The sequence below is a fragment of the Lathyrus oleraceus genome, chromosome 2, assembly GCF_024323335.1.
Source record: "Lathyrus oleraceus cultivar Zhongwan6 chromosome 2, CAAS_Psat_ZW6_1.0, whole genome shotgun sequence".
NCBI lineage: Eukaryota > Viridiplantae > Streptophyta > Magnoliopsida > Fabales > Fabaceae > Lathyrus > Lathyrus oleraceus.
This window is the reverse complement of record NC_066580.1, coordinates 33,854,270-33,869,767: the sequence shown is the minus strand read 5'-3', so window position 1 is coordinate 33,869,767 and position 15,498 is coordinate 33,854,270. Positions and strand designations below refer to the sequence as shown.

The window sequence follows — 15,498 nt, the reverse complement described above, 5'->3', positions numbered from 1 at the left end:
CTGATGTCGGCATCGACGATGCAACCTGCACGGACGGTGCTGCCTGAGCTGGTGTTGGTGCCGATGATGCATCCTGCATAGACAATGTTGTTTGAGCAGGTTTCCTAACGATATGCTTCTTGTTAATTATGCGATTTCGTTCTTCTTGAAGTTTTCCTGGTGCTAATACCTTAGCTTTTCCACCTCTTTTAGTCATCTGTTGTCATAAAAATAAAAGGATTAGTTAGTGTCACACTCTTAACAGTATCATAACATTATCAAATGCAGTTTCTGATAAAATTAAAAGTAAAAGAAAAGATGTGGCGAGTATAATATTAAATTAATTTTAGTTCAACAAATGCATAGTAAAGTCACTGCAAATTATTTCATCAATTGTGAAAGCATCACTTCTGAAAACAACAAAAAGCACACATCCTGCAAAATATCTTGGGTATGGAAACTATCATGTTGGAAAGAATGCATAAGATACATTTACACAACAGTGGATATGATAATATAAAATAATCAAGGAAAGTACTCAGAAGTCATCAGAAAATCCATTAATCAAGGAAATCTACAGTGTTCAAATATTCCATTATAGAAACCCTGTAATCAAATACAAAGGAATGCTGCTAACAAAGGATGGGTAAACAAAGAAAAAGTTCTCTACAGGGAAAAGATAAATGCACAGCGACTTAATTTATCTTCATCAATGCCCTCTATCTGCTTCACTAGTAGAGCAATCAAAAATCTCTTCAAACACATCTAATTGTGACATGTCACGCAAACAAGATATTGCTTCAATTTCTACATTGGGTAGCGCCGGTAACATCCCATCAGATTGATAAGGTACTTCATCCTCTATGTTGTCAATCTCTACGCGACCCCTTGGTTTTGTGGTGATTGCCGCACACCATCCACGCATATCTCTACACATTTCTGGATATGGGACATAATACACTTGTCTTGCATTTTGCGCAAGGATGAAAGGATCATAAGGACGATAACGTTTATCCATCTTAATATCCACAGTTTTATATTGTGGGTGAACCTTTGTGCCCGTATTCCTTGTTGGATCAAACCATTCACAATAAAAAACTGGAATCTTATGCTTCAGACCAAAGTAATCTAGCTCAAAGATATGTTTGATTATTCCATAAAAATCAGTATTTCCTCCTTCTGCAAGACCTTTCACGTGCACACCACAATTGCTAGTTTTTCTACCTTTGCTCCATTCTTCAGTATGAAACTTGTACCCATTGATAAAATACATGTTCCATGATATGGCCATTGATGCAGGACTGCGAGACAAGGCAATTATATCTTGGTTAGTAAATCCATTTGTCTCCTCATTTACATATTTCTTCAGCCATATGGGAAACTCTATATGTATGCGCCCAGATGAATCTTCTATATCTAGAGAGTGGTTCTCTAAGAATATGCTGAAATAAATCACACGATTCATAAGTAAATATCTATTATGATATGCATCAATAATTTGATTGAATATATTATGATGCACACTTACTCAAGATATGGTTTAACCTCATCACAATTTATCAAGACATGCACATGTGAAGACTTCCATTCCTTATCAGATAGAAAATATTTTCGTGACTTCCCACTTGGTCGACCGCCACTTTGTAGAATGGACATTGTAGGTAGAATGTCATCATTGTCTAAATGAGGTTTGTTACTAAGATTTATGGTTGGCAACAAACGGAAAGAGTTGAAATAATGAGAGCAAAAGTAATTTGTCTCGCGATGTATATAATCACTGCATATGGAACCTTCAACTCTAGCCTTATTTGTCACTGCCCTCTTTGAGACTCCCATAAATCTGCACATTCAATCATTCCACGTTTATTAATTTATGATAAACATGCAATAACTTAATAAAATCAACCACAACAATTACCTTTCGAATGGATACATCCATCGGTACTGTACTGGACCACCTAGAATTGCTTCTTTGGCAAGATGGATTGGAAGATGCTCCATTGAGTCAAAGAAACCTGGTGGAAAAATCCTTTCCAACTTGCATATGATAATTGGAATATTCTCATCCAACTTAATTAAGTCGTCCATCCTCAATGTATTGCAACAAAGATCTTTAAAGAATCGACTTAGCTCAGTTAATGGTTTCCAAACCAAATCTGGCAATGAATGGAATGCAATTGGGAGTAAACATTCCATGAAAACATGACAATCATGGCTCTTCATCCCATGCACCGTACCCTTTTCTACATTCGCACACCTACTGAGGTTTGAAGCATAGCCATCTGGCATTCTCAATTCCTTAAGCCATTTACAAACCAACTTGGCTTCAGATTTGGTTAGAGTGTAACTAGCCTTTGGTTTACCATTCTTTCCGTTTTCTAAGGGTTGGAGCTCCAAGTCCCCGCGAAAGCATAATTTAGCCAAGTCTTCTCTTGCCTTTTCATTATCCTTTGTTTTATCCTTAACATTCATGACAGTATTAAATATATTATCGAAGACGTTTTTTTCTATGTGCATCACATCGAGGTTATGCCTTAACAAATTATCCTTCCAATATGGGAGATCCCAAAAAATACTTCGCTTTTTCCAATTGTGATCCACTCCATACCCTTCGAATTCTTTCCATTTCGCCTCCCATCCAATTTCAGTAACTTTTGGAAAATTACTTATTACCGCCCATATATCTTTCCCTGTGGAAATGGGAGGTGGCTCATTGGTCACAACCCTATTTTTTAGGAAACTTCTTTTACTCCTTCTGAAGGAGTGATTAGATGGCAAGAAACGACGATGACAGTCAAACCAGGAATTCTTATGGCCACTTTTCAAGGTGAAAGCATCAGTGTGTTCCATACAATGAGGGCATGCCAATTTACCTTGTGTTCCCCATCCAGATAACATACCATAGGCTGGAAAATCATTAATTGTCCACATCAAGCAGGCTTTCATGATGAAGTTTTGTTTTGTAGATATATCATAGGTCAATATTCCATTGGACCACAATCGATGTAGATCATCAATCAATGGTTGCAAGTAGACATCTATCTTTAATTTAGGGTTTTTAGGTCCGGGTATGAGGCATGCCAAAAACAAGTATGGTTTGGTCATGCACATTTCAGGGGGGAGATTATACGGAGTAACTATTATTGGCCAACATGAGTATGGAGAAGCAGACGCTTGAATGTAAGGAGTAAAACCATCTGAACACAGACCCAACCTTACATTTCTGGGTTCCCTAGAAAAGTCAGGATATACACTATCAAAATGTTTCCATGCTTTTCCATCTGACGGGTGGCGAAGGATGTTGGAACTATTTTTGTTCATGTGATGCCATCTCATTTCACTTGCCGACTCAGTTGATGCATACAATCTTTGTAATCTGGGAATGATTGGGAAGTAGAACATTCTCTTCATTGGGATATCTTTGTACTTTCCCATGCCAGTCTTGCGAGGAATGAACCTAGGAGCATTACAAAATTTGCACTCTGATAGATTGCTATCATCCTTGTAATATAACATACAACCATTCTTACAACAATCAATCTTCTCAACCTTTAGCCCTAACTTAGATACCAACTGTGTTGCTTGGTAATAGTTATCGGGCAAGCATTTTTGAACTGGACATACACTTTTAAGCATTTGTGCAACAAAATCTAAACCTTTTTGTGGTACATGCCAATTAGACCTAATTTCAAGAAGTTGAGTAGATATTGATAATATTGATTGGGTCGCTCCCTCATAAATGGGCTTGTTGAAAGATATCAACTTGTCATAAAATCTTTTGGCATCTTCGTTGGGAAACTCATCCTCCGTATATTCCTCAACTTCTATGTTATCATTCACGTGAGAGAATACTCCATAAGGCCTAAAAGCATCATACACCATCTGATTCATTGCCTCAATTTGGTCATCATGATGCACATGCTCACTACTATTTGAATCATTCCTTGTATTAACATTGAGCTCTACTTCTCCATGTTGAGTCCAAATCCAATAGTCTGGTTGAAATCCATCTCGATACAAGTGAAGTCTAACATTAGTTGGTGTTCTTATCTTGAGACACTTGCAATTTATACACGGACACCTTATCCCTCCCTCAGATTTACAAATAGGTTGTTTCAAAGCCCTCTTTACGAAGTCTTTAACCCCACGAACATACTCTTCTTTCAATCCGTGTCTATTGGAATATACTCTATCGTACATCCAAGTACGATCCATTTTCTATAAGGCAAACAATTAACTCGTCAACCACTGAAAATTAAAACATATATTAGACAAAAATGAATGGCTGATAAGTTCCTAATGGGTATTAGGAGAAAATCAGATAACTTCCTAATGGGTATTAGGAGAGAATAGAATACATGCATTCCAAGGGATTAGATATTACAATAATTTGTCAAGATAAAAGGTTACATATATATCTATGTGATGGCATGTATTTGAGGTTTATGTATTTATGTGTAAATATGAATGTAAAATGTTTTCGGTACAGTTCTCCTTGTTTGTTGAGGAAAGTAGAAATGCAACTAAATGAAACATCAAGAAAGGTTCTTAACCAAGAGCAGTAACAAATTCAGAAAGTTGTGTTTTCTAACATTAAATTAGAATATTCATATGACCTGTAAGCTATTTTTTATAAGAACCACCTCATATAAGCAAATTTCTCTACCCCATTCATATAAAATTAGATTATGATCAGAAATGATTAAGTAGAAAAAAAACATTTTTTAGGCAAATAGATTAATGATGTTCCCCATCTTCTACTTCATAATAACTAATATGAGAAGTAGCCACCTGTCCCTATGCCGGGAACAGATTACGATCCATTCGAGCCAGGCTGTTTCATAGAGCTCGACCAGTAAAGATGTCATGCAAGAGTAAAATAGATGCATAAAATTCCACCATGTATATCATTAGAAGGTAACTTCCTAATAATCGAAACATGTGTTTGGCTCCTACACCAATACACTTTCCCTTTCCTATACCAAAACATCATCTATGTCCATGTCAACAATATCAGAAAAACAACATTTGCCTAATTATTATGTACAGTGAGCAAATATGAATTGACCGTTTTATTTCAGGCTAGTGCAAGTGTGACAGTTACACTGATAAATTCATTTTAAAAATTGTAATAATAAGAAGAAGAAACAGTTCAGTACAAAAGCATAAATCCTATAAAATGTTTGTATTCCAAAGACAACACTAGACCTTTTCTATGAAGTCTGCATTTAAATTTTTTGTTACTAAAATTCAAACCTGTTAATCAATGGAGGCCAAACTCAAAAAGTGGTTCTCACCGACTAATTGTAAGATGTACTTATTTGGAAGATTAACTGGACTGGCCATAAGCCACAAAGTTATGAGAGAGTGAGGTTATAGTCATTTTTCAATTCTGTTTTCCTAACTAATTAACTCTCACAATTTTCACTTAACCGAAATTTAACAAACATTAACAGTCATAACAGAATTCAAAACAACCTACTAACTGATAGCAGACTTAACTCAAGTAAGAAATCTAACAGAAACTTAACTCCATCCTAACAGAAATTCAGTAATCACCAAACAGTTCGCTAATAGCAGTCCACAATAAAAGCATATCATGGTTTCATTTAAGTCATAACAACTCAACATTAACATTAACAGAAGCAAACTATTAGACTTTCAACAATAGTTCACAGCTGACATTACTAATAAGTAATAACACATTCAACTAATTAATTTCCTAACACTTAATTAGCTAAGAAGTTCATAACAGAAACTGTGCAGCAATTTTGTTTCTGTTAGAGGTTATTAGTTAGTTAGGATCTGTTATGAGAAGTTATAAAATCTGTTAGAGGTGGATTTGGTGAGTGAAATGTTTAACTCAAATTCTGTTTTGAAATTAAATTCCATTGTAAATTCAGTTAGTTTAGAAATTCAAAAGTTAGTTGAATCAAAATTGAGATTTAAGTGGAATGTAACTGAAATGAAAATTGTAAAATTTTCCCTCCTTGTTTTATGTGAATGTAGTTATGCAGGTTAATTTCAGTTAGTAAAAAAAGACTGTGAGGATGTAAATATCTCATCAAGCATGTTTATACTCTAAATTCTAAGCCGTAATGATCTAATGACTGAAAAATGGCATATCAAATAAAATGTCAAAAAGGCACTGAGCACAGGCCATAGGGCACTAAAAATGACATGACTCAACAAAATGAAAGCTAAAACCAATGCAGAGAATCAACTCCAACAAGGGATGCGTACTGTTCCTGACAAACTCAAAGATCGCAATTCTTAAACAAAATATATGACCAAAACCAAAGCATAATACATAATTTAAATAAACAATCACTTGGAATATATATGATAACAGCTTTAAATTGTTTGTAATCATACCTCTGTCCTATAGCGTGTATCAGCTGGTGGAATCTTTAGTCTTGCCTTCCAATCTTGTGAACTAACATACAAAATCAATTGAGAATAAAATTAAAAGACATTCTTTTCTTAGGGAAAAACAATCACATTAGCTTTATCTGGCAGTAGAATAATTGAATTTTACAAGCTATTTTCAAACCTTTCATAAACACATGATAGAGCAAACATCAACCAATATCATATTAGATTTGCAATAGCAAGGCATTAGAAATCATTGTAAACATCATCAAATCAACTTTACATTAGAGCACTATACAGAAATTAATGCAATTCTGGTTATGTTGGACAGAGATAAAACACTCAGAACCTAGAACTTCATAAAACACTATCAAACATTCAGGTTCCCTGCTCAAATTTGAGTTTCAGCGATCATTTACAGACCATGATAATAACTTTCAAAATCATATAAAGCTCTTGATTAAATGAAAAAAAAATCTAATTTGATTCTTCACTAGATAGAAAAAGAAAATAAAACCAATTTACTACATAAGACAGGAAAATTAAGCAAACCACAGTGGAAGGAGACAGATTGCTATCAACAGTTAAGAAAAGAGTTGGCGAGCTAAAATAATCAAGCTATCAAAGTTACACAAACCATATCAACGAACAAACATTAACAGCAAATACCCTTTATAAGAGGAGAGGATTCCCTCCTACAGCAAGATATCACCGAATAGACAGCCTGGGCAAACAACCACGCACACAAATGTATAAACATCGAAAAGGATTCACGGATTAGGGATTCACCGAATATGCATTACCTTTGATGATTCAGAAACCCTTTAACGAGGGATTTTGAATTAGGGATTCTTCAATGGATTCACGGATTAGGGATTCACGAATCGGTTCACGAAATTGGGAAAAAACGGATTCACGATTTAGCATGGAATTAGGGTTTTCGTGTTGTGAAATGAAATGGAGGGAGAGTGAAAAATGACGAGGGAAAAGGAAAGAGGGAAATAAGCTGCGCGCAATTTTTGGTCAGAAATAGAAAATTCCTTAGCGTCCGCCAAGCGGACTCTACTTAATAAATAAAATACTTAAACCTTAAATATATATACATATTATAGATAAATAAATGGAAAAATTATATGTAATAATAATAGCGTCGGCTACGCGGACTCTAAGTAAATAAATACTAATTAAAAAATAATGCTACTAGATAGAGTCGGTCACACCGACTCTAAATAAATTAATCAAACATTCTTCAAAGGTAACATAACAAGTAGTGTCGGTTTTGCCGACACTGATAAAAAAAATAACTTGTCTTAAATGATGTACGTAGATAGAGTCCGTTAGTGTAGGCTTAGCCGACACTAATAGTGTCCGTGTCGGTGGCCGACTCTAAACTAGGAGGCTAAAATGACTTATTCTAGTAGTGCAAGTGCAACCTATCCGCTTTGGCTTTGTACAGCTCCATTTGGGTATCTTGCTCCTTCTCTCTCAACCGGCGATTCTCCATCAGGGCTTGCTTATAGTGCTCAGCAGGCACACTCTCAGCAAGGATCAAAGGTGGTTGCTCCTGCAACGGCTCCATCTTATCATAGGGTAGCAACAAAGTTTCCACTCTCTTCTTTACCCAATCGGTGTAATCGGGCATAGCAATGGCAAACTTCTTCCCTAAGACAGATCCATCCTTCACTCCAACAGACCTCCAAGCTCTTCCTATCTGCTCCAATCTAGCCGGGTCACTCTGCTTCTCAAAATACACACTTTCAGCTATCTCAGCCTCAAGCGGTTCTCCCTTCATTACAAACCCTAACTGACGAAGAGAAAGAACTGGATTATAATTTATGCAACCTTTGGTCCCCACGAGTGGCACGTTCCGGAATTCTCCACAACTCATAATAACATTCTTCACATCCATCCGGTAAGATTGCCATCTGATGTCATAGGAGGTAAGCGACATGACCCTCTGAGTCCATTTATGAGTGCTCTGAGCATCCACAAAGGGCCCACTGGCTGGCAGAAGGGACATGAACCATCTGAGCAAGAGAGGTAGACAGCACCTGATAGCTCCACCTTTACCATGCCTACTGTGAATAGTATAGTAAGTGTCAGCTAACAGAGTGGGGACTGGATTCCTTCCCATGAAGACACTGATGGCAGCATGGTCAATGAAATTGGGCATGCTCGGGAATAGGACAATCCCATAGATCATAACAGCAAGCTGGGCATGAAAAGCTTCCCAATTCCTCTTCTCGGCTTCATCTTTAGCAACCCTCAAGAGAAACTTCAACGGCAGACCCACAACACCCCCACTGGGCTTCCAGTTATCACAAACTTCTTTGACACTCAACTGGAGAGCTCTGGCAACAATTCTGAAATCAACTTCCTTCGGTACGTCCAAGAAGGGAACCTGATGCTGAATTGGGACACTCAACAGAATAGAATACTCCTCGAGAGTAGGTGCCAACTGATAATCTTGGAAAGTGAAACATCTGAGCTCCGGGTCGTAGAACTGAAGAAGGGTCTGCAATGGCACCGGGTCGACTACCATCTTCAATAGCGTCAGAACATCTCCATACTGGTTCACAAACCCCTTCTGGTTACCACTGGTTATCAGGCTACTCGGCTCGATCAATGAAGTCAAAGGCTCACGATGAAAGCTGTAGGAACAGGTCTTCCGCTTCGGCTCTGGGACTGTTGCCATCTCTATCAGTGAACAAGCTCTGGAATGTACCTGAGAAATGATATGCATGCAAAGATTAGTTTTTTTCTTTTTTTTCCTCTTTTTTCCTTTTTCTTCATTTTTTTTATATTGCGTATCTTTTGAAAATAAATATGCTATGATGCACATGATGCAGACAGGACTGGCTGGCAGTGCATCTCTGAACACAAGGTCGAAGCTTCGGTTTAACTCAGAACCCCAAATCCACTTGAAACCCAAAGTCAACTGAGACACTGTTGTCTGAACCCAAAGTCACCAACAGAACCACAAGTCACCAACGGTACCTGTAATAATGATCAAACCCTTCCCCAGTCACGGGTGTCGTCTAGGCCAGGGTAAAGTCGAGAGAAACACAACATAAATAACCTTTCGCAGAATACCATCATATACATACCTGAAGTATGCAACGACAATATCCCACCAGGGTCTGAACTGCTTGTGATATCAATGTTCCGCTAAGTGGCGCAATACCACCCGCTTCCCATGAATCACTCTATTCCTAAGCATCCTAGATTTCACTCATGGTCTGGGTATTGGACCTTTTACCTCAAGTGACTCCCACCCCAACAGAGAGAAACAGACAACCAGCCAGCCAGATAAACAATGAATGTGAATGAATGCAAACATAAGTGCAAACATAAATGCAAACAATAAATAATGAATGCAAACAATAAATAATGAATGCAATAACAAAACAGCAAACAGCAACCAAAACCCTAACCTAGAGAGCGCTAGGAGAGACTCGCTTAGGGAAGACGGACCAGCACAGGTCAACTTCTCTATGTCCCCAGCAGAGTCGCCAGCCGTCGCATTACGCGAAAAACCGGTGGGAAAACAAGAACAACAGAGCCGCCACCGTGCGTTATTTATCCCAAAAGAGGGAAAGGAAACGCTCAGAGTAAACCTGGAAAAAGCATGGTCTCGCGACCAAAGAGAATGGGATCGGGAGTCGGTTATGCGAAGGGAAGGTATTAGCACCCCTACGCATCCGTCGTACTCGACGGGATCCACGCACAATAGGAAGGAAAATGGTTGCTAAAACACTGCTCACACACACACACTGGCTGAAAGAGACACAGGAAAACAAACAAGACTGAAACTGACTCGGCAGGATATCGCATCCTGGGCCTACTTAGTCTATCAAGCATAGACATCAGAGTCTAAGTAGTTCGGACTGGGGAAACGACACATGCTCGCTAGGATATCGCATCCTATGCATACGTATCTCCTTTGGACGAAGGAGAATCAGAGCATTCGTAGCTCGGCTAACACGCACACAAACAGACACAGGCAAAGGCAAAACGTGGAGCCCGAATGCCAATCACTGGACTTACATCAGCATCCGAACCCAAAACACACACAGGAAACTAACTGCCAATCGCTGGACTTACGTCGGACTCCAACCAGAAAAGGAGAAACAACTCACACAAACAAAACAAAAAGGCGCCCGGAGAGATCAGCTCATCTCCTGCCTACGTACCTCATCTGGTATGAGGATCAGGGCGACGTAGTTCCCCTACGCAGGGACAAAGGACTAGCCTAAGCAGATAACAGAGGGAGACACAACTAGGGAGACTACGACTCGAGCCTAGATGTCATCATGCAAATTCATCCCTAAGTTAAGGTTTCTAGCTAACTTGCACAGGAAGAAAGCCTATCCTAAACATGACTTGCACAAGAAGCAAGCCAAACCAAACCTATCTTGCACAGGAAGCAAGCTAAAGCAAACACACAAGCACAGGTAGCACACACTATATGCAAACAATGGGCTCAATCAAGGTTAGGTTTTAGTTGAGGGGTCATATCAACCTCAACAAACAAACCACTGTAACAGGGTAATGTTAGCTCTTAACCCTAACATTGAGAGTTAGGGTGAAGCTGATGAAAGGTGAGTGAAGATGAGACTTCACAGCTCTTATCCCTGGCCTGGGAGAGCTTAAGACAAGAATGTGTGGGTTCAGGAAGTAGGAACCCTTCTACACATTTGACACTGACTCAACTGTACAATTGTACAAGATCTTGGGTTGGTATCTGCAATGCATCAACACAGTGATGTGAGCAAAGCAGATGACACACAGAATAGCAGAGGATGGATTGCACATCCCTTGTATCTGCCAATGCCTCTTCACTTAGGAGGTCTTTGAACAAGTGCAAGGACAAAGGTAAACAGTCACAAACATTGCCTCTTAAGGAGGACTTCAGACAGGTGCCTGGCCAAGTAACAGGCCAGGTCTTCCAGACTACATGGAGTAAGGAAATTATACCTCAATGCAAATTGCTTATCAAGCAAAGCAAATCAAAGTTCACAAGGAACTAATAGCAACTAATGTACCTGAAATCAGTCAAACACAATTAGTACACCAAACACAAAGTTAAAATAAACAGCATAAGAGTCAAACAGATAAAACAGTCAATCAGATGTGCAAAGCACAAGCTCAAAGCAAGTGAGCTAAGCAACCTACAAAACACACAAGTTAGTTCATGATAAACAATCAAACTCAATCAACTTGTACTAATCTCTTTGAAGCGTTTGCTGCTTGACCTGAAACAACAAGCTTAAACATGAGCAACAAGACCACTAGGGCAAGCCTAGGGTCAAAAAGAGACAAAAAGTTTAAAACAGCAAGGGACAAGTATCCAAAGTCAAGACAAATCAATCAAGACGCAAACCCAAGTGGTTTCACAATCATATCATTCATCATCATCATTTCACAAACAGATTAGGTCAAAGCATGGCAAATGGAACCTCAAAGAAGTCAACAGGATGAATCAACTCAAATCCAATCACAAACATTTCAAAAATTCCTCAAATAAATCATGATCAAACATCATCCACAACATGATAGGCATACCAAATTTAAGCTCATTTGGATCAAAGGAAGTAGGTCAATGAAAATCAGAAAGTCAAAGCAAGTTCAAGCATACTCATACAAAGCATCAAAACATGCACCAACTTCAATTAATCATAAAACAGAAACAACACATGATAAATGAATGGGGCCAAAGCCATGATGTACTTCAAGATGTCCACCATGCACATGTCAAATTTCAAGTCCATCCAATTAAGCATAAGAATTTCACAAATCATATGGCATCATGTGTCACAAAAGTCAACAATTTGGTCAAACAGGGGGGAAATTATCAATCAAATAGGAAATGCATTCAAAAATTCCAGAAAAATTCACACACATTCTAAACATGCACAAGTTTCTTCATGCAAAAATCCAGACCATTTTGAGTTCAATAGGCATGGTAATTAAAATCATGAAGTTGGACATACATGGTGTGACACAAATTGTCACACCCCTATTCAAAAAAATCATATCTCCACAACCAGCAATGATAAAATTACAAACTCTACACCAAAATCACCATGAACATGTCTAGTTTAAGCACAAAACATTTGGGAGTCATTGGATAATGTATCATCATTTCACAAGCAATTTGGCAAGGCATACACAAAATGGACACACATGAACAAACCCTAGGCATTTTTAAAATCTACACGTGCAAAAAATCTGGAAAAATCACCATAAAAAACTAGAGGTCAAGAGGAGCATTTCACAAAAAACCCCATCAAATTTGGATTAAAATTGAAGAACTTATGATTTTTCTAAGTTGCCATGCCAAAATGAAATAAATATTGAAAAAGAAATTGAATTAAATAAAATAATGAAACGGGAATGGCAAAATGGTAATATTGCGTTCATTTAAATGGAACGCTGCGTTCCAATTAGAAGGCGTGGCAAGCGTTCATTGGTTACATGGCAATGAAACAGGAGACATGCAGGAGGAATATCCAAAAACACGATTCTGGGTTTAACATTAGGGTTTATGCGCCATCAGCATCATGTTCATCCACACTATGAATAATTTTTCCAGATTTTAGAAACACATACACTAATCAACTCATCTCATCACGTACAATACAAATCCAACCTTAGTTTTCATCAATTCGAGCTAAACAGGATGAACCATGCACAAACATATTTAACAACCAAACTTTGAATCCATGTATCTTCTTTAATACTCAACCATTTCTCTTGATTCAAAGCTCAATACATTCATGGCAAAAAGATCTATAAGATGCATAGCACGATTTCATCAAAGGCTAGATTCGAATTTCACCTGATTTTGAAGAGCAGTGATGAACTGATGTTTTTCTGGCCGTGGAAAGTGTAAACAGATGAACAATGATGCTCTAGATGATGAATGGACAAGTATGGAAAGCTTAGCTACTCTGATTCTCGCCCCAAATCTGAACTGCCATGAATGAAGCTCAATGGAACAGTGCTGGAAGATGGCCTTACAGTCGTGATTTACTGCTTGCAATGGCTTCACAAATGTTGGTGAATGATGAACCAAAGCTCCAGAACACGGGTTCTTTGCAATTTTTAGGAAAAAGTTTCAAGTGAAGAAAATGAGTGTTCTTGAGGGAAAACGAATTTTGATCTGGTTTGTGTGCTGTGGCTAGGGTTTTTCAGACTGAAATGATGCACTATATACTTGGATTAACATTGCTAAACATGGTTAGTCAAGTGGTAATTGGTTTTAGCTCAAATGGAGTGTTTTTGACAATTTACTAAAAACCACCCAAATTGCATGGGGTGCATGTTAATGCACGAAATTGGGCCTTAGGCAAATCCCAAATGCAATTTCTGAACAATTGTAATTGGTATAATGCATTGGAAATGATTTATTTGAAAGTCCATTTTTCAACTCACCTCTTTTTTAATTCATGCACTTGGAAAAAGACCATTTTGATTGGAAGATTTTTGGTGAATTGTGATGAAAGATTTGGATAGAGCACATCAAATATGACTTGTAGCAAAAAACCCCACCCAATTTGGCCAAATGGTTTGGAAGATATGCCACTTTGAAGTTCAAAAAAACTTGAGAATGATTTGATCATAACTTGCCAACCATGAATGAGAAATGAGTGTTCTTGGACTTTTTGGAAAGGTGAGAGCAAGATATTCAACTTTCATGTTGGACAAAATTTCATTTGAAGCTTGTATGATAATGTAAATTTGAGGAGAAAAACTTTCTATTTTTGGCAGTTGAAAATTACAGGTCACCTGCCATTTTTGGAAACTTTTTGTCTGACTTCAAATTCTTCAATCTTGATCTTTGAAATGTCAAATGAGACTTGTATGGACATGAATGAACCCTTTCAAACCATCTCCCACCTTGAAATCCATAAAATCAGGCACAGTTGACCACAGTTGACCATAGTTGACTTTCTAGGGTTTCTGATGGACTGAACAATGACTGATGACTTCTGAGCACCCAATCCTTGACCAAACCACTTCAAAAGGACCCCTAGGTCATGTGAACATGTTGGGCCAACCCTAGGGCCTTGTCTCAATGAAAATTGCACTTGCTTGCTTGATTGACTGATCTCCTGACCAGTTTGACCTAATTTGTCAGTTGAACTTGCACTTGGGCAAAGGACAATGCAATGCTATGTTATGGACTATGTTATGTTAATTACCTAATATGAGAATGTATGTATAAAAGGTAGGTGCAAATTTGAGGTGCTACAGCCATGCATATTTTCTTTATTTCAATTGCATTCTCATTTGGATCTTCAGCGCATGAGTTCGAATCCTGACGTGTGTGTGTTTCTGAATTTATTTTGAACTCTCTTGTTAACTTGCCATGCGTGGGTTCGAATCTGGTTGTGTACATGTTGCTAATTTCATTCAAATTCCATTTTCCATATTATTTCACATTTATTTCATTTTTATTCATTCAACTTCAAAAAATCATAAAAAATAGTAGATAGATTCAAATTGATCCCAATTTTTTTTCGTGATTTTGTTTTAATCTCTAGTTTTTTATAGAATTTATTTCATGAATTGTATGTTTCTAGATTTTTATCTTGTAATTTTTTATTGCACTTTGTAGCACCTCAAATTTGCACCCACCATTTTTGTACATTCATTTTCATTTTAGGTCATTAACATTAGCATTTTCCACTGCATAGCATTGCATTGTCCATTGCCTAGTGCAAGTCATCAGTCAAGACTGGTCAGGAGATCCAGTTGTGCAAGCAAGCAAGTGCATTTCCTATTGAAGCAAAGCCCTAGGATTGGTTCATTGTGTTCATGTGACCTAGGGATCATTTTGAAGTGGTTTGGCCAAAGATTGGATGTTCAGAGATCATCGGTCAAGATGCAATTCATCTGAAACCCTAAGAAGTCAACAAAAAGTCAACTGTCAATTCAATCATGGATTTGAAGGTGGGAGATGGTTAGAGAGGCCTCATTCATGTCCATACAAGTCTCATTTGACATTTCAAACATCAACAATGAAGAATTTGAGGTCAGATGAAAAGTTTCCAAAAATAGTAAGTGACCTGTAATTTGAAATTGCCAAAAATGGAAAGGTTTTCTCCTCAAGTTTACATCATCAAGCAAGCTTCAAATGAA

The 15,498-nt window shown here is 37.8% G+C and overlaps 1 protein-coding gene across 1 annotated transcript; it reads right to left on the bottom strand.

The window, feature by feature from the left end:
* Window positions 1-688: 688 nt before the first annotated feature.
* On the bottom strand, window positions 689-4,194 carry LOC127121791 (uncharacterized). The gene is made up of 3 exons (XM_051052228.1): window positions 1,898-4,194; window positions 1,508-1,819; window positions 689-1,421 (listed from the first exon to the last, which is right to left on the bottom strand). The coding sequence occupies exons 1-3, from the start codon at window positions 4,192-4,194 to the stop codon at window positions 689-691; spliced, it is 3,342 nt and encodes a 1,113-aa protein (XP_050908185.1).
* Window positions 4,195-15,498: the final 11,304 nt, after the last annotated feature.

What these genes read in the sequence shown, in the direction of transcription:
- LOC127121791 (XM_051052228.1), bottom strand. Translation starts at nt 4,194, where the DNA reads ATGGATCGTACTTGGATGTACGATAGAGTATATTCCAATAGACACGGA. An exon ending in TGGATGTATCCATTCGAAAG is followed by an intron (nt 1,820 to 1,897) that starts GTAATTGTTGTG and finishes TTGAATGTGCAG; the next exon opens with ATTTATGGGAGTCTCAAAGA. An exon ending in GAGGTTAAACCATATCTTGA is followed by an intron (nt 1,422 to 1,507) that starts GTAAGTGTGCAT and finishes GATTTATTTCAG; the next exon opens with CATATTCTTAGAGAACCACT.